At 37.3% G+C, this 27,743-nt stretch overlaps 1 protein-coding gene across 1 annotated transcript in view; it reads left to right on the forward strand.

The window, feature by feature from the left end:
* Window positions 1-26,743, forward strand: part of LOC135470130 (structural maintenance of chromosomes protein 2-like) — a 29,387-nt gene extending 2,644 nt beyond the window's left edge. The window contains 31 exon segments of the mRNA XM_064748893.1: window positions 743-904; window positions 1,423-1,533; window positions 2,273-2,410; window positions 4,830-4,907; window positions 5,674-5,736; window positions 6,424-6,573; window positions 7,168-7,357; window positions 7,630-7,684; window positions 8,777-8,897; window positions 9,451-9,569; window positions 10,037-10,175; window positions 10,514-10,660; window positions 11,333-11,537; window positions 13,225-13,360; window positions 15,589-15,713; window positions 17,079-17,272; window positions 18,645-18,788; window positions 19,640-19,824; window positions 20,312-20,411; window positions 20,413-20,514; window positions 22,092-22,121; window positions 22,123-22,218; window positions 24,178-24,271; window positions 24,274-24,328; window positions 24,620-24,660; window positions 24,663-24,766; window position 25,116; window positions 25,767-25,795; window positions 25,797-25,838; window positions 25,840-25,863; window positions 25,865-26,743. Of these exon segments, the coding sequence (XP_064604963.1) occupies window positions 743-904; window positions 1,423-1,533; window positions 2,273-2,410; window positions 4,830-4,907; window positions 5,674-5,736; window positions 6,424-6,573; window positions 7,168-7,357; window positions 7,630-7,684; window positions 8,777-8,897; window positions 9,451-9,569; window positions 10,037-10,175; window positions 10,514-10,660; window positions 11,333-11,537; window positions 13,225-13,360; window positions 15,589-15,713; window positions 17,079-17,272; window positions 18,645-18,788; window positions 19,640-19,824; window positions 20,312-20,411; window positions 20,413-20,514; window positions 22,092-22,121; window positions 22,123-22,218; window positions 24,178-24,271; window positions 24,274-24,328; window positions 24,620-24,660; window positions 24,663-24,766; window position 25,116; window positions 25,767-25,795; window positions 25,797-25,838; window positions 25,840-25,863; window positions 25,865-25,984 (3,300 nt within the window). The 3' untranslated portion in view covers window positions 25,985-26,743.
* The last annotated feature ends 1,000 nt before the right edge of the window (window positions 26,744-27,743 follow it).

A 27,743-nucleotide genomic window follows, 5' to 3' on the forward strand; every position in this document is an offset into this window, starting at 1 on the left:
AGGTGAGCAGGCTGTTACCCTGTAATTTGGATAATTACCTTAAGCCCTTTCGGTCGAAAGGAACACACAAGGTGTGGGTTCAAATCCAGCCTTGGACGGTGAATTTTTATGTCACTGTCTGTGGGTGCGTAGTAAGATTTGTCATTGACTTGTTTACTCTGGTTTTCTTGGCCGAAAAACTGAAAATAAGAAATGAATGTAATGCTGAATGGATTATGACGGCATATGTCTGTCTGTCTGTCTGTCCATTTAAACAACATAATAACAATAGAGGTTAAACTGCATGAGATAAGAATCTCATATTTTGTATGCCGACTCATATTGAAGTTAACTAGGTTCCATTCTTTAACCGGCACTGTTTCGATCAAATTTCTGTTTTCCATGGCAACTGGATAGAAACGGAAAGGCTGAATGCTGTGTTATCACAATAGTAGTTACTCTGTTAACATGGAGATTCCAATTTTCATAGATAGCTTCAAATTGCGTGAATTTATGAATAAGTTCCTATTTAAACTTGTGGTTTTTCCATCAAATTTTTGGAAACAGACCTGTCAGGTTATCTTGCACTCATGTCCCTCACTGAGTGATTAGGCCATGTTGAGAGATATGATATCAAAATCTGACAGATGACAGCTGGTGATTTTGTAAAATTGAAGTTCCTTTTGAGTAAACTGTTTATCTGTTTGAGTGGCCTAAGACAGGGGGTTTGCTCAGAATTTCATTTTTCTCTCTTATATTTCAGGTTGTGGTTGAAGGACGGAACAAATACCTAATTAATGGCAGTAATGCCAACAATACCAGGGTACAGGACTTGTTCCGCTCTGTACAGCTCAACGTCAACAATCCTCACTTCCTGATCATGCAGGGTAGGATCACCAAGGTCATCAACATGAAGCCTCCAGAGGTAAATCACTTGTCTGAATCAAGTGTTGTACAAACAAACAGTACATGTAGAATATCTGTTAAAACTATTATCAGCATTAAGTGTTATATCAACAAGTGGCATGTGGTATTTTTAGTGTGTTAGAATTGTGTTTTGTATAAAAAGATGGATCAGATTATGATAACGACCTCAATAGATAAAGCCTTGGAAAAAGAGATCTAAGCAAAAAAAATAGTTCATTTGCCTACTAGAGTAAGCTACAGCACTTCGCCAGTTATGAAATAAAGCTTCTGATTTAAGACTGCAGCTGAACCAGCTAGTGCTGGATTTGAACACATGACCTCATTGGTCAAGAGCCTGGTATGAACATAATCATTAGAGGACAAAATTATTTAACTTACGCCAGAGACATTGAGTAATACAGGTAAAGAAATCTAACTACTGGTACCTGTCAATGGTGTTAAGATTTGTAGGAATGGATGTGTGTGAATCTTTATATATATCTAATATATATCTCCATTACCATTTCCTCATATCAGATTTTGTCTATGATCGAAGAAGCAACAGGCACCAGGCTGTACGAAAGTAAAAAGGAAGCCGCCCAGAAAACAATTGAGAAGAAAGACATGAAACTGAAGGAGATTGACACTGTAAGAATTACTGTGCATATTGTAGAATTCAAATACTTTAATATTATTATGCAGTTACAGGATTTTTTAATCATTTCATGGAGAACTGTGATGATTTTACACAAAGTAAAATATTGAATTTTTTCTACCTGTGACACATATGCCTGTCCAAAAGTATCTCCACCTGGACAGGCGTCTTAATACATGTATATCTGCCTTTGAAACTAAAGAGGGCATCGCCCAAGGAAAATAAAGGGATGGATCCAACACATCCGATGTCTCCCCACCCATTCTCATGACAACGTTACTTTTTATTCTATTCCCAGTGAAAGCGATTGTGACGTCATAACCAATGTGTGGGACATTCGGTTGACCCTTTGCAACAATACTGTTTATGATTGGTCAAGTGTATGTTCTTGATTGACAGTTTGAAAAGGTCTAGATCATCCACAGATAGCTGGCCATAGAAAAATGATGATACTTACAGTATAATCTGTTCAAGCATGTATTTTTTTGATGGGTATTTTTGGTATAAATATCAGATATGTTATGTAGTTCTTTTAATATTTGCAACAATTAGTTAAACCATCTCTTTCATGGATATTTCCCAATAAATATGTCAAAGCATATAAATGTTAAAGTCAAAGATGCAGTTTATGGTAAGCAGTTGATAGCCCATGCTATTTGTTGTTTCATTTTGAACAAATAACATCTACATCATAAATCTGTGGCTGTGGCTACTGTTTCCTTTACACCACAGATATTGAAGGAAGAAATTTCACCTACACTGACCAAACTGAAGGAAGAGAGATCCTCATATTTGGAGTACCAGAAAGTAATACGAGAGTTGGAGCACCTTAACAAACTGGACATTGCCTACAGATTTGTTCGTGCTGAGGTAAGGTTATGTATGTTTGTTTTCAGAGGAGAAAACTACTAACTGTACTCTAAATTATATCCACTTTTGTTAAGACAGCTGTAAGAATAATGAGTGATAAGTAGCTTAAAGGCTACTTGAAACGTTGACCATTTATTTCTTAAAATGCTTCTTCAGTCACAAGAGAAAACCGGGTGAAAATATTAAAATTATATGAAAAATACCCTGTGGGACGGAGCTGTGAGGATAACTAACTTAAAAGATACATGAAACATCCAGAATTTATTTCTCAATATGCAATTTAGGATGTGTCACATATGAATGTACAAAAAACAACTCTGCTTTCTTGTTTAGGTATAAAAATGGATTTAAACACTTTTCTTAAGGCTCCAGCAATCAGTTTCAAAATTAAGTAACCTTCAGTCTTGACTTCAGCAATGGTAGTTTCCAAAACAGCAAAGGCAAAAATGAACAAAACAAGGCCAGAGTTTAAACAATTATCCAGGCATGGTTCCCCGTTACAACTGATCTGCTCATAATATTTTGTTATGAGGAAATTGCATGTTTAGTGTCTTGATCATTTACAATCTGTTGCAACAAAATTAATTAAACCAGATAAAAATGGCCCTGCTTTGCGTGCACACAAGCAGTGTCAAACTGGCTAAAAGCCACTTTCACAAGTTAAACCAGCTTAGCTTTGCCCATGTGAACAGAGTATTTGAAACATGGTTACTTGCATTTAGTATAAAAGGTTGCCTTTTAGGGAAAAAATGTCATTGTCATTTGTGAGAATTTCCACTTAGGGTTATTGTGAAAGGGCCTACATTGGGCCCCTCAGAAGCCTTTGATGTAATCCTGGCTAATGTTGAAAGGTCCAAAAGGGACAAAATGTGACTCACAGATTTTTCCGTGTGATGTATGAATTATTAAATGAATGAATGACTGACTGACTGATTATGGCTGAACACCACTTCAGCAATATTACAGGCTTATTGTGGTGAGAAAACCTTCAAAGACAAACAAAAAGAGACAACTACTTTTTGAAACAACCATACCAAACATGGAAGACAAGCTTTAAGTTTTCGCCAACTGTGACAAACACAAATTATTTAAAATCCATTGAATGCAATGACTTTCATTATTATGAAAAATAGTCCTTATACAATAAACTCAAACATATAATTTAAATATCTATCCATATCTACAGCATCATCAGCAGGTTAAAACATCACACTCATAGGGTTTCTTTTAGGCCCGTTTTGCATCTGGTAATCGGACCCATTCCCCCAGGAAAACTATGGAAAATTCCCCCTCAGACAAAAAAAGCGAAATAAAGGAAAGTATTTTCAGTCACCAGTGGAATATTTGAATCCTTTTACAGATATGTTGACGGTAACAAATAGTTAAGCACCAAACAAACCAATCTGCACACTTGTGTCCGCGACATCGCTGACATGTCCCGTTCATGCATCACGTCAAAATCTCTATTTTTAATATCTGTGTGTCAGAGACCGATGATCTAATGCACGCGGGGATAGTGCATGCAGCACTAATGAATCATGAATCGCCTTGTATCGTTTGTTGGAGTTACCACATTAACTCCATGAAGGAAATGGAAATAGTTGCATAGGTCTATAGTAGCCCGAAAATCCAGTCCTAGGATGGTCAACTCGACTGACCTCCGTATGTCAGCAATTTGGGGAAAATGCTTTTAATAGATATCAACGTTTGATGTGCCCCGACAAGTCAGAAAGGTCAATTACAGGTGCGCATGCGTAGCGTGCAAAAACAATTGCTCCACGTGTAAAATGTCAAAGAGAGATATCATGGAGTAAGATGAAAGTTGTCCACAAGACCACAAAGTCATCAGCATATTTTTGTCCACAACGTGTAAGTTTTGACACTTATTTTCGTTCTGCCGACTTGCTCATCAGAAGGCTCTGATACAACACAGGAATTTTACTATGGACATCGTGAATTACACCATATCAAAAGACTCAAAACGGAAGGTTGAATACCACCCTCTACCCCCTTTCCTTCCTCTCCCCCCCCCCCCTCGGCCTCATTCAGACTCAAAATTTATTTTTCTGGGGAAACCCTGCACGCATGTTCAGATCATGTGGACCTAATCTGTCGCCAGGCCCAAATGGGAAAGCTCTAGGTTAGTCACCTTTTACGCCAAGCTTGCCTGGAGGGCTGCGATCCTATTCTCTTCACCCCAGAGTCTCCACGAGATCTGTCATGTATTTATAACTGATTTTGTCCAAATCAAATCTTATAAATCAGGAAATATTAACATGTGTAAATTAATGCTTCAGGAACACCTTGTCCTCAACCCTTAGTCAGTAAAATCATTTGTGCACTGTTGGATTTCATTCACTCAGAAAGAAAAATTGATAAGAAGTACATATCTAAATCATATTTGTGTGTTCTTTTGCAGGAAACTTGGAAGAAGTCGGCTACTAAATTGACAGACATGGAGGAGTCTATCAAAGCCTTCCAAAGTAAAATGATTGAGGTCAGGACTGTGCTGTGATAAATATATGTCTTATGACAGATCTCAGTCCAACTATTTTCTTCAACAAATTGCTCTATTTAACTACAATTCTTTTGTTATCATATGTTAAACTTAAATATGGTATTATGTATTGCAAGATTTATCTGTCGGGCAATAAGTATGCTACTGTGACATCACAAGAATGAAGTGAATGATGTGTGAACTGTCACTGTTGTCACTACTGTCCCCACACCCCCACACTGTCGTAATGCCACAACTCAAAACCAGACAAACTCAATTCCTATGATCTTATATAGACAAATTTTCAATAGATGTATGCATAAATTACATGTAAATAAAGAACTTCTTATAAATGGAAAAATTACAGTAGATACACTTTATTTTTGAATGTTGATATCATATATTAATACATGTAAACATTAAAATTTCCATAGTCTTTTATGTGTTCTTTCTGATGTTAATGTCACTGCAGCCTATCAATCCCTAACCAATGTTTGTCGCAGGCTCAAATCCAAGCCTTGCTAAATTAGCTTGCTTGAAGTCCAGAAGTTTGTTACATGGGGAAGGGTGATGGTTTACATAGCCTCTCTACCCGTAAAACTTGCTGTCATATAACTTTAAAATGAACACTCTTCAGTTTGCTGATTAAATACAAATAAAATTATTTAAATAAATATTTATATAAACCTTAATTCCCAGCTATCTGAACAATGAAATAGCTGAATTCAATTTTTTTTTTATCTGAATGATGTGTTGCTTGTTGAAGGGTGAAGAGAAAATCAAAGAGTTATCAGTTGTGATTGACGAACTAGAGAGGAAAAGGGATGAGGTAAGCTGTATAGGTCCAAGGAAGTCCCATTTATTCTGTTGTGCCACAGGTTTTAAGCAAACCAAGTTACCTCACCAGGCTGTCATGGTGATTTTGTACCGTTCAGGTGGCCCAGCAGCGAGGGAATCTAGTTTACAGTTGAGTATAATGACATCAAGGTCGTAGATGTAAACTGGAAACTGTCGAAGCCTTAGTCAGGAAATTTGTCAGGTACCAGTGACGTACACCAGACAATTTGATTTCCTCCGTCCATAAACCTGACTGCTTTGTGTAACTTGTTTAAAGGAAAAATTCTTGAGTGTAGAGTTAAATAAAGAAATTTAGAAGTAGGCCAGATTCTTTATCCCTAGCATACTTTATGACTGGAGTTATTTAAATGTTGTTGAAATGTTCTTTCAAGGCACTAATTTCCATCTATAAATTTTAAGCATGTATGTTTTAATTCTCAAATCAGCTCAATAAATTTTAATTTCCACCATTGAGTACGCCTCAGCATGTTAAATAGTTAAAAGTGAATTTAAAAAAAGGAAATAATAAATTTTTTTTTTAATTTGAAGTGTAATTTACAAACCTCATCGGGGCTTACTTTTGATTCATTTTTTTCATGGATGTGCCCTTCATTGCCGTGAACATTGAGTAATTACAGGTTGCAGTCAAGCTGACAGATGGTGTTATGCATGCTTACAGGAAACTGGCAGTGTATTGGTCGAGCTGGAGAATAAACTGAAAGAGCAGCAAACCATGGACACCAAAGCCTCATCGGCAGTAGACCACAAGAAGCAGGCTCTGAAGGATGAGGTCAAGAAACAGAAGAGCATCATAAAACAGGGAAATGAGGTATCCTAACCAACCAGTCCCATCTGTTTCTTAATGGTGACCATGTGAAAGGCTTGTGAAGGATCCATGATGCATGGAGGTCTGGCCCCCTGGGTGTGTTCTTGTGTAGCCATGCACATTTTGTCAATTCACATGGTCTTTCATTTCCAGCCTCTCATTGAATTTATACCATCACATGGCACCCTGGGTATTCTCATTTGTGATGATTTTATACTCCTTAACAACTCCTCTATTATATGCATATTTTGCTTCAGTAATCAGAAATAGTTTGAAGTGATATCAACATTGAACATACTTGGAATGCAGGGCCAGTGATATCAACATTGAACATACTTGGAATGCAGGGCCAGCTTTACGACCCCAATTCTGGCTCTCCCCAAAGTTGTTTTGACAGCTATTAGCACTGACATCAACACGGCAGGCTGTGCAATTTTCGGACTGACCACTGGGTCCTTAGGAAAACAGTACATAGTTTAAAGTCATTTTTATGCCCCAAGAAGAAAGCTGAGAAGCATTTTTGAACTTTACATGTTATCCCACATCATATACTCCATATTAAGAAATAAATCCCAACTGTTTCATGTATCCTTTAAGGATAAAGCTGCCCTGGCAAACAAAGAGAAAGAAGTGGAAAAGATTCGTTCTGAGGTAGAGAAATTGGAGAAACAGAGCACAAGTGACCAGGAGGCACATACTGCTGCTCAGAAACACTACCAGGCTGTGAGCTCTGGTCTCTCCAGTAATGCTGACGGTGAAGATGCCACTCTGAATGACCAGCTCATGGGTAAGACACAGTGCTAGCTCCATACAAGGTAGTCCATAGCTGTATAAATGACACTTTGTTATTGTTATTGTTTTTAAATCCGTTTGTTCCTAGTGCTCAGATTTCTAGACGGACAGCATCACATTTAGACTTTCCCGGTTCCTCTCATAAACCCGACATTTTATAAGTGAAAAATTCTTGAGTAAGTAAACACCGATCAGATTAAAAGATATCATAATTAACCTTTCTGGTTATGTTGAATTGTATTATATCTATATGTTTGTTTTTTTTAGCTGCCAAGAATGATATAAGCAAGGCTGAGACAGAAACAAAGCAAACTCAAATGAGGTATTTTTCTTAATTTGTTAACGTAATTATCTTAACTTATCTTCTTTCAGTAAAAGATTTAAAATTTCACCTTATATAGGTCATCAGAGATTACATTTGATGCTGAAATTAGGAAAATTTTACAGTAGAATATCATTCTACCCTGTACTCTTTTAAACACCTTTTTAAGAAGTCTCAGAATCAGGGAAAATCTTAAACTTAGTCATGGGTGAAATTTTAGGTCATTTATTGAATTTAAATTTTGTAATATTTCGCAAATTGTGTCTCCTTCCCCTATGGATTTTTCTAGAGCTTTGCTTAACTTTTGAAGCCAATGAGAGTTTCACCATTGTGGCAGATGTGAGTTTGTCCAGCTCATGCTGGCTTCCTCTTTGGTCATACACTGGAAGGTCTTGTAGCAACCTGCAGATGATCTTGAGTTTCCACCGTGCACTGCCCAGTTTCCTCCCACTATAATGCTGAACGCTGTCTATTCGTGATATAAGTTTGCAAAGTGAAAAACCAATATTTTGTTTATAATGTACATGGCTTAATGTTCTCCAGATATATGAAACACAAGCTCTGACAGTAGGGAAGTTTCAAGTTTGAACAGTCTGTAAAAATGATCTTTCTGTATCATGTAATTTATCAAAAATTATGAGCAGCTTTTGTTGACATTAATTTAAAGACTGCCTGTCTCGCCATATCCTGGATACACAAAATGACACCACTTTCCTTCAGGAACTTTTTAAGTTCACAAATGTCCATGTCCTTAATTTTCTCCATTGTTTGTCTACTCTAAATAACTTTTTCTGAAACTTGAGTAGTAAATTGAATCAAACACAGTTGCATAACGTTTCTGACAGGTCACATGGTACAGTACTTTCTGCAGTAAAAAAGTGTGAAATTGAAACTCCCTTACTGAGGTCATATCTTTTAATGTACTCTCCCTGTTTCAACTGCAGTTTTACATTTGGGGTTTGTCATTTCTGGCAAGGTGCAATCTCCCTCCTCCCCCCCCCCCCCCATCCCCAGACTTTGCTTAGGTTTCCCTCTCCCACCTACATTATTATAGTTATGTGTGGAGAGTAACAGCTGATTTGTTTCAATCAGGTTAAAACACGCTCATCAGGAGATCAAAAAGAAAGAGGCAGAGTTGAAGAAGACAGAGCAGGACTATAAGAAAGACCTGGCTGCACAGGAAGCTGTGGAGAAAAACATGGAGAAGTTACAGGCAAGTTAAAGCACACCTACATTGTAGTCAGCTTACTGTTTTATAGAGTAAGGTCACACCAATTTTAAATGTTGTTTTACAAGTAGAATAAACCATTTTTCAATGTCGGAGAAGGGTATAAAAATGAAAACTTGAAAAACCATCAAATTTGTGGAAAATGTGGATTATCCTGACAAGTTTTCCTTGCGAAGACATTTTTACTTGATGGGAGAGCCTAGAAAAACAGGCAAATCATAAAGGCCAAGAGATGGGACAAAATAAAAGGGTGGATTTTCATTTTTAGTTTTATTCCATCTTTGGATTTTTTTTAGTTTCCTCGACTATAAACACATAAATTAAACTAATGTTGCCTAAGACAGCCATTGAGAATAACATGGAGAACTAACAGGCACATACAATCACACCCAAGCTGTTCAGTGTCTAACCATCGGCAGCAATCTTTTATTGCTCCTTTGAACCATGATTATCTAGTTATCAGAAGATGAACTGGGTGCATATATATATATATATATATATATATATATATATATAATCTCATGTATGTGTGTTTCAGACTGAGATGAAGAAACTAGGCTATGAGGATGGGAAGGAAGAGAGTTTGTCCAGTGAGAGACGTTCTCTCAGTCAGGAGGTACAACAGCTCAAGGAGACACTGGACCAGCTAGAGGCCAGGTGAGTGGGTCTTTCCTCCACCCATGAACTCAACTGAATTCTTATTACGGCATTAAACACTTACCAAAAACATAAATATTTCTTTGTTTTCCTGTCTCCTCAGAATTATATATTTGAGACTGCTGGCATCCAGGCTTTACTTGTGCATAAGTGGCGGTGAAAATATTGTCAATAGAAAACTCATAAGTTCAAAACCAGGCTCTGTTGATGTTCACAATTTGTACATATGCTGTGCAGGTTATTCCATTGTCCAACTTCCAGTTATTATCAGTTGTAGTTTTCAGAATATCATCCATTGGTGTTAATTTTCCTTTACCTGCGCATGTGATCTTTTCACTTTGTTGTCTACTCACCGCTACATCACAAGAGTGAAGTACCTGGTTATGTGCAGAATGGAGCTGGTAGTAACTGATCAGTGGATGAAAGCTTTGATATGAATAGCAATTCGCTGTATAAATGTGTTGTAGATTTCCTCAGCTGCAGTTTGACTACAGAGACCCAGAGAAGAACTTTGACAGGAGTAAGGTGCATGGGCTGGTGTGTAAACTGGTGAAGCTGAAGCAACCTCAGACTGCATTAGGGCTGGAAGTGGCTGCTGGGGGCAAGGTGAGATAACTCTTAATATATCTGTGGTAATAATTTGGATGGTATCATTGCTTCGTGTTGATGTAGACATAGGCTAGACAGGAGTGGAGATGACAAATGAAAACACTTAATTAAAAAAGTGTAGTCAAGCAATACATATTTAAAAAATTCTTCCTTATTACTCTTTTTTTTCTTCTTTTTTTTTTGTTTTGTTTTTTCACACATCAGTATTCTGACAATGTGGTCTAGGGATCTAGTGGGTGATATCAATGTCCTGATTATATTAAAGTTTATTAGCAAAACATTAAAAAAAATAGCATTGTGAAGCACCAGGATGAGTATATGTGTTTTACTTGCAGCTCTATAACGTGATTGTGGACACAGAAGTGACAGGGAAGAAGCTGCTGCAGAAGGGAGAGCTGAGGAGACGCTACACCATCATCCCCCTAAACAAGATTGCTGGCCGATCCATTAATGCAGAGACAGTCAAACGAGCAGAGAGTTTGGTAAGGGAGTTGCTTCTCCTGTAACAGTCAAAGGGGCCTGGCTGGCTCAGGTGGTTAAGGTGCTGGCTAGCTGCAATTCTCAGGCCCTTGACCAATAAGGTCGCGTGTTCGTATCCAGCTCTCAACTTTTTGGCCAAGGCTTTTAATTGAAGACGTTTGTTAAGAACCTGGCAGTGGTCAGCGGTTTACTTTGAGCATGCCTGTTTCCTCCACATATAAATCTGACTGCCATCATGTAACTGAAAAATTCTTAATCACGGCGTTAAACACCAAATGAGTAAACAAAAATGTAGTCACTGAACTTGTTTTTCTGTCTTCCCATGTATTCATGTCAGCATCAGCATTATTTAGGTCACACCATTTAAATTTTTAATTTTAGAATATTTTTTCAATGTAGAGAAATGTATAAAAATAAAACCAGAATATCTTTCAATTTGTTGAAAGTGTTGACTTGTTTTTTCAGTTTTAGTGTCAGCTCGCTTGTAAAACAGGACATGAACTTGGCATTGTCTTATTTACAAATGATATGATAACACAGTCAAAGATTTTGCATTAGTGTTTTCCTTAGTTCAAGATTTTTTAGAATTGGAATCTTACATCAGTAACCAATGACTTAGTTTTAGTTACTGCCAAATACTTATTCAAACACTGTTTATACATCACATTTAATAGGTGGGCAAAGATAACGTGAACACTGCACTTTCCCTGATTGGCTATGAGAAGGACCTACAACCTGCAATGGAGTTTGTGTTTGGATCCAGCTTTGTCTGCAAGGATATGAACATTGCAAAGAAAGTAACTTTTGATGACAAAATCATGAAGAAATCTGTCACCCTGGATGGAAATTCTTTTGATCCTGCTGGCACTCTTACAGGAGGTAAGCTTCTTAAAATCTTGTATTAGTGTCATTTTAAAAGCTGCTGTGTCAATCTACTCTGAACTGTGGCGCCTTTTCACGTGTATATAAGAGGCATTATTTTGTAATTTACTTCCACCTGTTTCCAAAACTCTCTGGACAATATACATGTAGGTAATGACTGGTATTGTCTCAGATCATTTTTGGAGTTATCACTAGTGATATTGGCTGATATGGCTGCTGTAGTGGGCCTTGCTGCCTCATTTGGCTAGTGCTGTTTTTATCGCAGCCTTTGACAAATGAGGTGGCAGGCTGGAATCTGACTATCGCTGGGTTTTCTTCGGCTTTATCAGGAGGTTTTTCTGGTTCATTAACCTGACAAAAGAGTGGTGGGTTTTCCTGGAGTGTGGCATTAAACGAAATTTGTTAAGTCTGGAAATTGAAACTTACTTTTCCAGGCCTTGAAAAAGCTGTTGTTTTTTGTTAGTGACCCGGTAAAACCTTTAAATTGAGATCCAGCTGGGAACATGTAAAAACACACTACAGAACCAACCTCAGCTACTATATAAAGCCTGATGAAATTCTCTTGCAGAAAGTTCTTTTCCAGCATCTTGAAATTGCATCAGTTATTAATTTGATTATTTATAAGAAGTAGCCAGGTAAATGTGAATATTGTTCCTGTGAGGGGAATTCATGGAAATCTAAAATTTGTAAGGTACAGAGTCCTGATTAAATAAATATCTACAGCCAGAGTGTTCCCCTCTGAAGCAAAAACTATGAAAACCCTAGGTATGTGTTGTGCAGAGGTGCAACTACTGTTCAATTATCCTTATACAGATTAGCCTCTTACCACACCATTGACAATTAAAGCCCTGTCAGGACTAACTAACATCACTCAACTTGAAGCTGAGTCAACAAGTTGAACCGTGTTGAGTAGTTTGGAAGGCTTCTCCAGCTCCGTTCAGCAACACTCAACACCATCCGGCTTTGTTGAATCGGTAGTGTGCAGGTGTATTTTTTTGTCAAGTTGATTGAATGTACCCAATCAGAAGGCATGTAGAAATAACGTGACGGTTTTAAGGCATGTCACCTTGGCAAAATGGTGGCACCTAAGACGAAAGAGAGAAAGTGGTCTCAGTTCCATTGATACAGCAGTGTGACCATGGCCATAAGCGCAGCCAATAAACCCATGACATGATTCTTCTGGCTGCTCATCATTGTGTCTCATGCATTGGAGAGAAAGATGGAAATTTCCCTCCAATTTATCATAAGTTTAGTTAAAAAAAACTCAGCTCAACACAGTTCAACACACAACAGTGTTGGACAATGTTGACCTATCTGATTAGTGTGGACGGGACACCCAATTTACCTCAACAGCATTCAGGTTGCTGTTGAGTCAACAAACAGTGAACGATGTTGAACAGTCTGGATGGGGCTTAAGACCAGAGCTTGGGGTTAACTTCAAACGTTATCACTGATGACATTGAAACAAGATTTACATTCATCATGATTGGAATCTTGTGGTGTCTTTAGCTTGCCATTTCAGCCGTGCAGTACCATACATATGATGATTACACTGATCCTTTACAAGAAGACAGCATGATGGTGAGAAATACATGTATATTGTGCAAACTCGGATCAGTTTGAGAGGCCTCCCCTAGGATTGATTCTGTGGTACACCTGACTGAGATGATGATTTTGGTTTTAGGTGCCCGTGCTCAGACTGCTTCCATTTTGACCAAACTACAAGAGCTGGTGGAAGTAGAACAGAAGCTGAACAGTAAACAGGAGCAGCTGAAACAAGTGGAAAAAGAACTGTACTCACTGAAGACTGTGGCTGACAGGTGAGCAAATAGCATTGCCATATTCCTTCTGGCTAAGAGAGTATACCAAGCATTCTACTAGTACAGGCACTCAGTACAAATGAAAGACGTTTGGTTTTCATGCAGTTAACGGCTCAAAATATTTTAAAGTTTTAATAAAATTTGGTGGGCATGTTCACTCCTCGGAAATTTTAATAGATCAAGTTTAATAACCATCTCAGTCTACGCATATTTAGTGATTTCCTTGATTCTGATTGGATGTTGGTGTGTGTGTTATAACTCAGGGTGTGCACAGTCCTGAAACTCCCTAAAAGTGCTTGAAAAATAAAATTTCATTTCCAAGTACTTGAAAGTCCTTAAAAAAGACAAATACTCCTGGAAACTCCTTGAAAATCTTAGTTTGTCCCGAACTTAAATATTGTCCGCTGACCGCCGAGTCTGTTTATCGGGAGCTCGCTGATAATTCTCCAATAATGAGGGCTTCTGCTCGCACTCGCCATTTTTGCAAATTTAGAAGAATTTTTTGAAATGGTGATAAAATTTTAAAAAATGCAAATGTTTTTGGCAACAAACTAAGAAAAAATACAAATGTTGTACAAAATCTACCATGAGAGTTTTCTGGGGTTTTTAGCAGATTTTTTCCATAAGCGACAATTTTAAAGTTTAACGCTGTAGCTCATCCCCAAACATTCCGTGGCCAATAATCCTTGGTGCATACCTGGCCCAGCCCGTGAAAAAAGAAGCCATAAAAATCTTGACATACATGTAGCTTGACCGTCAAAATCTGGACCTTTCTATGCCGGCAGCTGGGAGGGGTGCCTAGCAACGCCAAGGGGACGTCACTCGCAGCCTCATTACCACCTGTCTCCTTGTGTCCCCTCGCCCAGAATTTCAAACTTTCAGCATTAAAAGTCATACCTGCCTAAAGCTTAGACAATTTCCATAATTTTGATACCAAGCATGCACCTGTACACCAAAAAGGCAGGCTGGCAGCAAAAAAAGACTTTACACCCTAAAATACACAGAATTACATTTGTCCCGAAAAAAGGAAGTTGTAATGGCGGTCGGTGTCCACTTTCATTTCAATCGACCACATCTCGGCGAAACAACAACAACACAGTTGTATGGCGATTACTTTACAGAAATCTACAAAGGGGATTCAGCATTGTTGCAAGTTGGACTTACATTAAATAACGCTTGAAATCATTTTTGTCAAATAACGAATGAGAATCATGACATGTAAAAATTAAAAAATTATCAAGGGAAATAAATCAAGGAGGAGTTACACCTGTAAATGAAGTTACCTCCCATGAAAATTTAAACTTTTTCACTTAATTAACTATTTTCTTTGCATCCAAAAGTATATTAAATGTTTCAGAATATGTGCAGTTACATAAATGTGTACACCGTCGGGTTTTCTCCTGTCTGACTGTGTTACTCCAATGTACTGATCATAATGTTGCACTTTTACAAATTAATTAATTAATTTCGTAACAAATTTTTCTGATAGAGGAAATTACATTTCACTAGGAACCTACAGATAGGTTGAAAAAAGGATTGATATTTTTTTTTCCAAAAAGCAAAAACATACTGCCAAGCATTGGTCCATTATTTTGAGGACAGTTGTTCTAAATGTAACATTTGATGAACTCCAGATATAGCTGGAACATACCAAACTGATCCTAGCAGCTACACCAAGGCAGATAGAAATGAATTACAGAAGGAGACCTACAAGAGTCGTGGCTGCTAAGGAAATATGGCTAAAGAAAAATAGTATTTACTACAAAGTTTGATGAGTGGCTAAAGTGACTGGCTAAAAAAAAATACTGACCCAGAGGAAGCCCTGCATAATGATATATTGCATTCATTTTTTTTACTGAGCCAAGACCGGGTCAAAGAATGTTCGCATTACAGAGGTGAAGGGCAGATATTTCTTGCAAAAGCAAGCACACTATTCAATATACATGCATGCAAATTAAAGCATCTATAATTCAGACTTAAAATATGGTCTATAATTTGCACCATGGTAAGTTTAAACTAGCATTGAAAATGACAAAACACTCCTGGAAAACTCCTTGAATTTCATTTTCACATACTTGTACGAACCCTGTAACTACTTCAGATATTGTCCTATGTTGGTAAAATGTTGTGTGCCACATTCATTTTGTGGTCTCTTGTCTAGCTTGATCCATGCGTTCATATTGCACATTATGCGTCGGCTCTAAAGTTTCTGAAATTGTTTCTCATAGGTATGGGCAGCTGAAGCAACAGTACGAGCTGAAGGTCCATGAGGCCTCACTGGTTAAGTCACGCCTAGAGAAGAGCACCCACCACCAGCAGCTTGAAGAGGTTAATGCTCTCAAACAGTCTGTAGGTAGGTTCACTGTCAGCAATCATTTAACTGTCTGACCAGTTACACAGTAGCTTCACATGGCCTCGCTGGTTAAGTCACGCCTAGAGAAGAGCACCCACCACCAGCAGCTTGAAGAGGTTGATGCTCTCAAACAGTCTGTAGGTAGGTTCACTGTCAGCAATCATTTAACTGTCTGACCAGTTACACAGTAGCTTCACATGGCCTCGCTGGTTAAGTCACGCCTAGAGAAGAGCACCCAACACCAGCAGCTTGAAGAGGTTAATGCTCTCAAACAGTCTGTAGGTAGGTTCACTGTCAGCAATCATTTAACTGTCTGACCAGTTACACAGTAGCTTCACATGGCCTCGCTGGTTAAGTCACGCCTAGAGAAGAGCACCCACCACCAGCAGCTTGAAGAGGTTAATGCTCTCAAACAGTCTGTAGGTAGGTTCACTGTCAGCAATCATTTAACAGTCTGACCAGTTACTCAGTAGCTTCACATGGCCTCACTGGTTAAGTCACGCCTAGAGAAGAGCACCCAACACCAGCAGCTTGAAGAGGTTAATGCTCTCAAACAGTCTGTAGGTAGGTTCACTGTCAGCAATCATTTAACAGTCTGACCAGTTACTCAGTAGCTTCACATGGCCTCACTGGTTAAGTCACGCCTAGAGAAGAGCACCCAACACCAGCAGCTTGAAGAGGTTAATGCTCTCAAACAGTCTGTAGGTAGGTTCACTGTCAGCAATCATTTAACTGTCTGACCAGTTACTCAGTAGCTTCACATGGCCTCACTGGTTAAGTCACGCCTAGAGAAGAGCACCCAACACCAGCAGCTTGAAGAGGTTAATGCTCTCAAACAGTCTGTAGGTAGGTTCACTGTCAGCAATCATTTAACAGTCTGACCAGTTACTCAGTAGCTTCACATGGCCTCACTGGTTAAGTCACGACTGGTGAAGCTTATCAGTGTTTACAGAAACGTGCAGAGCAAATGATAAACACTGCATCGTCCTTATATGCTTTTAGCCTATAAAGATACCTCTCTTTTCTACTGTGCAATATGGTAGAAATACGGCTTTTCAGGATCCAGTATCACTTCCAAGTATAGGACGTTCACGTAGTATGATCCCACAAATTTTACTGGACCACATTCAAAGCTGTATAATAAATGCATATGTGTGCGTCACATGTGGGAAAGTTGTCACAACAGTATCTTTCCAAAGGTTGGACACTTTGGTTTCTTCCACCTATAAAACCACCCGCTGTCGTATAAGGATCATGGCATTATGCAACAATCAACAAATAATTCAAAATGAGGCATGTAATTTTGACCAATACGTGGATAACATAAAGTTCATGTATGAGTGAATGTTTGTGACTGTTGAACAGAGGAGCAAAAGGAGATTTTGTCAAATGCTGAGGAAGTGCAGAAAAAGGCCAAGGACAAACTGAAGGACCTTCAGGACAAGCTAAAAAATGCCAAAGCTCTGCGAGAAACTGAACTGAAGAGAGCTGAAGAGGAAGTCACGAAGGCCAAGAAAAAGCTGGAACAGTCTAATAAAGAGACCAAACTAAAACAACAGGTTTGTCACCTGTACAAGTTTAGTCGTTGTCTATGGCTAGACTGAATTGAACACTGCTAGTAGTTTGGTCCAGTTAAAAGCTAATCTTAACTCACTCTTATCTTACCAATAAAATTTTTCAGCAGATATCTACACTCACATGTTGTTTTTATGTAAGTCCAAATTGTGTGACCTCTTTGGTGTTCTTTCACTGAAGTACTGCATCTGGAGAACAACTTTATTTGAATTACCCACCTAAAGATGCTACAGTCAACCTTGAGAAGATGAACAGATATGACTTTTAATAGCAAGAATGGTTAGTCATAGTGAAATTAATATGTAAAGCTGTCTCCCATCACACCCTCTTTGTTGGACAGATTTATTTTGAGGCTGTTTGTCACTTCATGATCAAGGAAGCGGAAACCAATTTGGTATCTCATTGATCATGCTAATTCACGACAGTTTTAAGAGACCATCTTGTCAATTTATGGTTAGATTAAACATGTTTTCATGTTAGGAGCACCTGAAGTACAAATCACCCAGAATCAGCCACACAAAGGCCTAAAAGTTTTCAGTAAATTCATCATGAAAAGAAAAGTATTTGTGTCATCACCTAAACATGGTGAATCAATTGCAAGATTCATTTACTTTTCAATTTAACCCTCAAATCAGGTATATCTTCATAAATTGTGAATCTGCCAAAATTAAACTGAAAAGTTAGAGTAGAATATTAGTTCAGATTGCAATCATTTAAAGCCATGCTTGAAGACTGCTTTGGTTGGTTTATTTCATTGGTGTTTAATGGAAATGATTGTACTATTGTAAACTGTACCCTCAATCTTTAACAAATTCAACCACAGACACAGTGCATGATTTGGCATATTAATGGTAATTGACGGAAGGGGTTATTATATAATTTCTGTGAAGTTTGTGTGTCCTGTTACCTGAACAATACATTTTAGTCTTCTTATCTTATGGGGGCGGCTTACTTGCCTTTGGTAAGGCTTCTCAGTGAAGCTTCGTTGTCTTATGACTGAAAAATTGCTAAGTACGACGTTAACCCCCAAGCACTCACTCACTCACTCTTATCTTATGAATTGTATTTTCATATTACGTCCAAATTTATGCTCTACTGATCAAATTTACTGAGGATTTAAGCTATGCTGTTGTTAGGGTTACTGTCACAGCCAATTTTCAGTGGTATCAGAAAACCAGGTGTCTTGCGACAGATTATGGAATCAATGGATTTGAATGGTTTGTCATTAAATGGCATCTATATGTGTTTTTTTTAGTTTTTTGAAATTGACGTTTTTAGCCTACGGCAAAATGGTTTAGTGTCCATATAGTTACAGAAACAGAATTTAGTCACTAATTTTCTTTTTCTTTTTCACAGGAGATGGAAAGTTTGCGCCTTGAAAAAGAAGAGCTGGAGAAAGACATTGCTAATGGTGAGGAGCAGCTGAAGACTGTTGAGGAGGCAATAAGAGAGTATGAGGAGCAGATCCCCCAGCTGCAGCAAGCTTCCTCAGAGACAAAGGTAAGCTCTCACTCGTGATACTTTTTTAATTTGTCCATTTTGTAGCTTTGTGACAGTATTTCTATTTGGGTACAGGCATGATTTTCATGTATAGGGTGCCATGCAGAAAGAACGAATAATATTTTAGTGCCATCAATGGTATGATTTTCAGTTGGGTGCATAATTTTACTGACGGGGATTGTCTGTGTATTTAGAATGCTTTAAGCTTTATGCTGTGAACTAAGAAGAAGATTTGTGTTTTTGGTTGTATTACTATTTTATATGTAACATTATACTGTAAAGAAAAATAAAATTTGTGCTTACGGTTGGCATTACTTTTTAATTTACAATAACATTATACGGTGAAGGAAGCACGATGTGTGTTTATGGTTGGCATTACTGCTTAATTTACAGTATACTGTGAAGGAATACTGTGAGATTTATAGTTTACAGTTGTGTTTTCCACTAATATTTACAGTAGTGTTGTCATTTGTGTTGTCCAATAATATTTACGATAGTGTTGTCCACTAATATTTACAGTTGTGTTTTCCAATAATATTTACGGTAGTGTTGTCCACTAACATTTACAGTAGTGTTGTTCACTAATATTTACAGTAGTGTTGTCCACTATTATTTACAGTTGTGTTTTCCACTAATATTTACGGTAGTGTTGTCCACTAACATTTACAGTTGTGTTGTCCACAAATATTTACAGTTGTGTTGTCCTCCTTATATTTACAGTTGTGTTGTCCACTAACATTTACGGTAGTGTTATCCACTAACATTAACATTTATAGTTGTGTTGTCCACTGACATTTACAGTTGTGTTTTTACTAACCATTTAAAGTTGTGTTTTTGATTACCATTTACAGAAGGCTGTGAAGGATGCCCAGGCTGAGGTTAATGCACAGAAAGACCGATTAAAATCATGTAACAAGGACATTAGCGATAAAATAAATGAAACTAAATCTCTTCGCAAAGACATTGGGGCCTCTGAGGTGAAGATACAAGATTTAAAACACAAACTTAAGGAAGAGTCTCAGAAGCTGGTGCTCAGGTAACATTATACACATGTGTTCATTACTTGAGACGAACATACATGTATAGTTATCCATTTGTATTTGTATTTTCTAATAATATTCACATGTTTTCGTTAAATTATTATTATGTAAAATATGTTAGAGATTTTAGATAAAGTTCTTCAATGAAAAGACACCAAACATGACAAAGCATCAGAGAGAGCATTGAAGTGATGACATTACTGAGGGGCTAGGAGAGTAACTTACCAAAGTTTGGTGGTTATTTCAGACACTCATAAATAAATTCTTAGATATGCCATTAGATAACAATCAAATAAATGAAGTCTATGAGGTCCTTCAGTTGAGGTGCAGGAGCATTGTTTTCCTCAGGACTTTTCTGTTGTCCTTCACCGTTTAAAAGCTGACTACTGTCATTTAAGTTAAATAATGTTTAGAAAAAAGGGAAAAAGAAACAAAAAACAAGGAAATCAGTCAATCAATCACTATGCATGAACTGTGTTTCAGATTGAGGGATTTATTGAAGAGATATGACTGGATTGTGGACGAGAAGAAATATTTTGGTCAGCAAAACACAGCATATGATTTTGAGACAAACGATCCAAAGGGAAGCTCAGCGGAGAATTCAGAAACTACAGGAGACAAAGAAAAAGCTGTCTACTAGTGTGAATATGAGAGCCATGAACATGCTTGGCAAGGCAGAGGAACAAGTAATGTCATATTCTTCATTATTGTACTGTTATTTTTAGAGGGTTCCAGCAGCTTTGCATTATCAGATATTCGTTTAAGACCACTTGTCTTCAAAGGTGGAGAAAACATAAAAATGACATAATGTTCAGATGAAAGAGTGGGAAACATTATTCCTTTATGTGGTCTGCAATATTTTTTCTGATTTTTCCTTAAGGAGAAAAAATACACTTGAAAATAATTTTTTGTAGGGTGGGGTATTTGGGACCACCTTTTGGCATTTATAGTCTTTATTTAATAATGTCATAAATGAGGATGTAACACAGGTTTAATAAATATTTTGCACTAGAATTTGTTCTTTTCAGCTAACAAATGTATTAAACCTCAATTTGGATCATATTAATATTTTTAATATGTTCATAAATAGTATCATAATTTAGGTTAAATGCATATGCTTTGATTTAATAAACAAATTTACATTCAAATTAATTTATTAGACAATCACCACATCCTTATTTAGAACATTATTATGCAACAATGATAAATACCAAAAGTTGGTCCCAAATACCCACCATACAAAAATATTTTCAAATACCTTTTGTCTCTTTGAAAAAAAAATCCCAAAAAATATTAAAGGTCATTTGCAAATAAGTTTGATGTTCTTTCATCTGATTTTGGCATCATTTTTATGTTTTCTTCTCATTTCAACCAATATGATTGTACTGATCTGTATGTCATATGTAGGAAAAGTTTGTCAATAACTTGCCAAAAGTCAGGGGTTTATCCCAGCTTTCCAGTAGTCTCCACCCATAATCCTAGTCTCATGATATGAGTGAAAAATTCCCATGTATGGCATTAAACGACAAATAAATAAGTCCCTGTATCACTTGATGAGACCTGTTTAGTTAAAAGAAAAGAACATTCATACAACCTATACATTAAATAAAAGAGCTATACTTATATATAAGGTTAAACAAAATATCTCATTTTTCAGCCAGCTGTGCGTTTTATTTGAGTATTTATTGACAAACATCGAATGCTCAGTAGTCACTTTCAGGCCACCATTTAAGAGTTTACATACGTCATTGTGCTTAGCTTTGCCCAGTAGCACTTCAGGACATGACATTCCAGACACAGTTTGGCAGCCTACACCCATGCATGTAGGCATGATGTGGCCCTCTAGTACATCCCAAACTCTTCCTTCCTAAAGTTGGCTTTGACAGATCTTAGAATCTATGGTTATCATGATATGTGTATTATTTAACTGGGGCTGGAAATGCACATTAATCGTATGGTAGGGAGTTATGTCTTAGGTGAAATGACGTCAAAAAGAGTGTTCAAGAGGAGGAAGGGAGACTTTTCATTGAAAAAGTCTAAGATATGGCGGGACTTTCAGTGTGCCTTGGTTTTGTAATGTTGATCTTTTAAAGCCGTTTTTCTCTCTTACAAAAACTTTAAAAAAATATTCAAAAAATAGAATTCCACACAGTGTATAAATTTACAGTATGAATTTATCATAAAGCTTGCAGATTTTGTAATGTTATGTAATTGCTCATGTAATATGTGTGTGTGTGTGTTTGTATTTTTCACTTTATCACAGTACAATGATCTGATGAAGAAGAGGAAGATTTGTGCTGAATGACAAGAACAAAATCGCAGCTGTCATTACTGAACTGGATAAAAAGAAGAACGAAGCTTTACAGAAAGCATGGGAACAAGTTAATAAGGCAAGTTACATGTACTTGTGATGATGGAACATTTTATTATATGAGTCATGACAGGGTTCCAGCTAGCCTTGGAAATTCTTTAAAGCACTAAATTTGTTGAAAGGATTTCAGGACCTTGAAAGCACTTAGAAATAGGTTAGTTTGTGCCTGTGAAATAGCCTCTGAAAAGATTTGATTCTTTCTTTGTTAAATATAATATTACATGATGATTGAAACAGACCACTGACTAAAGCCAGTTAGCTTAATAGTATGTATTAATATCAGTATGAAGGTTGTACTTTAAACTGATTGGTTTCTTGAAAATCCTGTAAAACAGGGTGGTAGGTGCTTGAAATGACACCTGTTTGAATAACCATGGAGGGTAGAATAAAAGGAGGCACTACTCAGCTTGGTCATGGTGACCGACTTGCCGAGTGCATGCTGGTCTATTGAGTGATGAAAAGGCTACATGCAGTCTTTGATGTACCCTGTAAGTTACCAACGAGTAGCTAGACTTGCCAGAAAAGGAACTTTCTCTCAAAGAACACATAAATTGACCTCTATGTGTATATCATAGAAAGCTGGTCACCAAGACAGTTCTAAATTGCTTATAAAATTACCTATGAGCAAATGTTTGATGACAGCTGTACGAGGCTTGGTTAGGTTGTTACAGTGATCGGAAAAAGGACTGTGCTGTTAAAAGATTTTTTCGTACTTTGAACTACTTTTCAATTAATTGAGAAAAATAAATTTTGTGTGAAAGTAGATAACATATCAAGTTATTGACTGCTTATGGCAATGATTAACATTAGAAAACAGTGAGAAAATCAGAATATTGCCTGTCTTTGACACAGTACTGATATACTTTCGGATGAAATGTCGTAAAAAAAGATTACTCCAACCAAAAGAGCAAAATGACAAGTGTATACATACCAGGTTATTTGGGAGTCAGAAACGTGGAATTCCGAGTTCTTGGAAGTATGCAAGAGCTACTTCTGCAATATTTCCTGCCAGGAGCATGTGTGCAAGAGCTTGGCTGCTATCAGGCGTGATACACAGAGCCTATAGGCGAACACATTGTGTAATGCAGTTCATATATAGTAAGGACACGCTCTAACAAAAGTCACAACATTGCTTGAAGGAAACTTCTCCTGGGTGTGCAGTTGTGTTTTGAAAACCTCTACATTTGTTATTTCCAAGGTTTAATCTTACTTGTTGATAAATAGAGAAAACGGCAGTTGTTGCATGCTTGGGTGGAATGGTAGGCCTATATACACGTAGACTTTCAGGCCTGTTTCTAAGCGGTTGCACGGGTGGAGCGGGTGACCTTCATAAATATTTACGTAATAGACAGAATTAGACATATTTGTCCAACTTTCGGCATTAACCGAGATGATTGAATTGTTTCTAAAATTGTACAAAATACAAACTAGATTATCTCGTGGCCAACTTTTTTTTTTTCAACAATCTCCGGTATAGCCTTTTGAAGTGAAAATTAACTGAACTCTTGCTGTCCATTTAACTTGCACTTAGCTTGCAATTTTTGTTGTAAGGTTTACATAATCCATTTCTTTTCAGTGTTGAATACGAAACTTTGGATCAAAATCTAATGGATCAAAATAAATTAAATAACTACTAGTACTGCAAGTGTGTTCCAAATCGAACTAAATAAAGCGGTAGGAATGCATCATCCACAAATAAACATGTAAATTATTAGATTTACCAAAGCTTTATTTGATAAGCTGATATATCCATAAAAATTCAGTAACTGTAGATCAACATTTGTTGTCATTAGATGGACTAACCCTGTGAAAAAAAAGAAATTGTTTTTTGTTGTTCTTATTCTTGGCTAACCAAACCTGATGTTCCAACAGTTAGAAGAATAACACTATTAGGCTCAGTGCATCAGCCTTTACTAAGCAGCTGTGATGGTGTCAAATATGTTGTAGATGTCCATCTAGATATTTATTTCTTCACTAGGACTTTGGTTCAATATTCTCCACTCTGTTACCGGGCACCCAAGCCAAGTTGTCTCCTCCTGAGGGTCAGACTGTTCTTGATGGACTCATAGTTAAAGTGGCTTCGGAGACGTATGGAAGGAGTCGCTCCACGAACTGAGTGGAGGCCAGAGGTGTGTAGAAAGCTCTAACCTTTATAAAGATTTCTTATTTTGTATACTTATTGTATTCATTTCATGTATTTTAATCTTTGCAAAACAGCCCATAAATCTAAAATAGAAATCTCCTTTGGCTTCTTGCACAAAGGTTGAGTTGATTGTAACTACTTTGGTGGCAAATGTTACAACAGCATGTTACCGTGGTAGTTACAGTCATCTTAGGCCACAATTACTTTGTGCAAGGGGCCCCTGGAAAGCGACATGAAGTTAGCTCTGTGTTTGCACAAGACTATGTTGTGTTGTCAGATCTCTGGTGGCCTTGTCCCTAATCTTGGCCATGCTTCTCTTCAACCTGCCCCTATATACATCCTGGATGAGGTGGATGCTGCCCTGGACCTCTCCCACACACAGAACATCGGCCAGATGATCAACTCTCACTTCAAACACTCACAGGTAAGCTCACTAAACGCCAAGATCTGCTTAGATACTCCACTGTAAATCTCCTACTCATAGACTGACTATGATGTGATGTACAGAGAGCTACAGCGTGAAAGCTAGCAAAATTAGGAGGGTCCAGTTCTGCTGACCAAATCCAAGACAAAGCGACATGTCAGATTTCAGATTTATTGAAACACACATTTTTACTGAATAAATATACCCTTTTTTTGTTAACCAACAGTTCTTTGTTGAACAGCTAAGTTACCCAACCAATTTTGTTAGGTTTTACTCAGTAACTCTCTCTACATCAGCACATCATTAGGAGAGCTGAAGTACTGCATGACTAAATGTTAGCCCACAAAAGTGCATTTTTAGAGGCAAATAAATGTCACAAAATATTACTTTTGGTGCTGAACCTGACAATTTTCCAGTAGAATGCCCGTCCCATACCTCAAACCTCAAAACACCTTTCTAAACTCAATAGAACTCTCAGAATCAGGAAATATGGGCAAGTTAGTCATGGATGAGATTTATGGACATTTAGTCCTATAAGTTCTACTTCACTTCAAAGGTAACTGTATGTTAAGGTTGGGTTACCCATCTTTGTTCATCAGCCTGTAAGATGGTCTGATAGACTTTATCTTGCAGCTAATTTATTGATAAAAAGTTATATACATATAGTTTTCTAGCTAAACTATTTTTAAAATATGCTAGTTTTCAAGTTTTAACTGTTTTGATTTTTTCTTACCTGATTTTAAACCTGCCCAAACATTTTGGTTTTGTTTTGATGTTCTCACTACCATATTGAAAACCTGAACCGCCTCTTGTTTTTCACCTTGTTCTCGCCACAGTATGGCTGAAATATTATCCATGTGGCATTAAGCTATAATCATTCATTGGGTTTCTCACAAGGATGACAAGTGAAACAGTTGTCACATTTTATGTTTTTTGCGTTGGAGTTCATTATGTTGTATGATGGGTGAAATGTTTAGCAATTTGTTTTATTTTTTTATAGTCATTGTGGTGTCTCTCAAGGATGGAATGTTTCAACAATGCCAATGTATTGTTCAAGACCAAGTTCATTGATGGGGGTGTCCACGGTGACACGCTACGGTACAGCATCATACCTCCAAAAGCATATCTTCATCAGTTAGTGGAGAGGAAAATGAGAACGCAGCTCGCAAAAAGAAAACATCTTCCAAAAGAGCCAGATTACAGAGTGGAGCAGTTTAATTTCTGGAGTTTGACTTGATATGAAACAGTCCTGTGTAATTTTAAAATCAGACAAGGAAATTCAAGGTGGATAAAGGAAATGTGACAAATAACAAAAGGGGGTAATCCGCGGAATAGATGCAGATAATGGAGATAAACTGAGGAGGCTTTCTTGAGTTACAATCAGTTGTGCACAGTATCAATGCCTGGCTTGCATGTCTTGTACACATACAGAGAGTTGATCGTCACTTTCATATTACATCATCCAAGAACAGGTGATGCCAGCAATTGTTGACATGTAGGACATAAATCATGCTGTACTATCAAATGTTTTTATCAACAATTCCAGCAAAATTACCCCTACCTGACATCCTATTTGCCTCATTCAGTGTCATTTCAGGAATGTTTTTCATGTGACATCAGGTAAATTGCACACTGCTTTCTCTCCGAACTGGAATAGTTTTTTTTAAATGTATTCAAATGTATTTAATACTGATGATGGCAATGGAAATGTTTATAGTTATCTTTAGTACTGTGAGAAATGGCAGCATCACCTAGTTAAGCTGAGTAAAAGCAGCACAAATAGTGAAATGGGCAAAATTTCCAAGTACAGTATGTTTTTATGGAGGTCTGATTGCAGGCGTCCATGCATGTATCAAACTCTGCAGTGTAGAAATGTAGAATTTTTAGTTTTGTAAAAAGACCTAAAGCACCACATACATCTTTGCTACATCTATCACTCTATCATACTTCTCTCACTTTCTCTTTTGTACTTTGAATCTTTTCACATATAATAAAACAAAAGTTTCCAAAAAATAATTTTTTGTGTTCTTATTTCTTGGCTGCATGTTTAAGATGAAGTTTCGCAATATTCATATTTTATTTGGTTGCCTGTACTTAGGTTAGGTCTTAGCCTAAGTGTCAGCACCCATTATCAGCTAAAGCAGAGATTTTTGGCAAAAAATCAATGTGCACACCAAGGCCAACTTTTGCTGTTATTTTAAAACAGCCCAGTAATTATTTTTCACAAAATATCAGCCTCGTCTAGGCACATGTAAAAGATCCAAATCAGTAATAAAGTTCTGAAATTCTATACAGCATGTCGTATTACAACTTTTCCAAATTTTAAAATCATTTTTACACTGCAAATAGTACAGGAATGAGTCTGAAATTTCCTGAAAGGTAATAATAGGGCTGTGAAGATTTAGACAAGACGATATCAGTAGCAGATATGGATTTTTTGCTGAAATCTCTGGTAAATCTCAAATGTACAGCATGATGTATTAAGCTCAGGTGTGTATGCATCTGAAGAAAAGGAACACGAAGAGGATGTTCCATTGTGGACACTTCCTATGCTAACTTGTTGCTACACAAACTTGCTGGATGACCTTTCTTTGATTTGAGAGGTCAAATCTCTGAGCCAATCAACAGTAATACCGTCTCAATACACAAATTGGTGAACTTAATTTCCCAAAGTATTTGATTGGAGAAGCAAATCAATTTTCTGAATTTTGAAGGCTGGGGTGAGGCGTTTCTTCAGATCTAGTTCGACACAAGTCAGTGTGGAAAGTAGTAGATTGGCACACACCACAGACCTTACGTCGTTGTACAGAGGCATGAATCCAAGGCTGAACACATTCAAGGATCCAAAACACATCTTTTAGTATTAACATTGGAAGAATACATGCCTGAGAGTGCACACAATCAATCTAGACAGACAAAATGAATGTCAAACAATCCTTTATTTTAGACATGTTCAACAATGGATAACTCAGAGAGC

The sequence above is a fragment of the Liolophura sinensis genome, chromosome 7 (assembly GCF_032854445.1).
Source record: "Liolophura sinensis isolate JHLJ2023 chromosome 7, CUHK_Ljap_v2, whole genome shotgun sequence".
NCBI classification, from domain to species: Eukaryota; Metazoa; Mollusca; class Polyplacophora; order Chitonida; family Chitonidae; genus Liolophura; species Liolophura sinensis.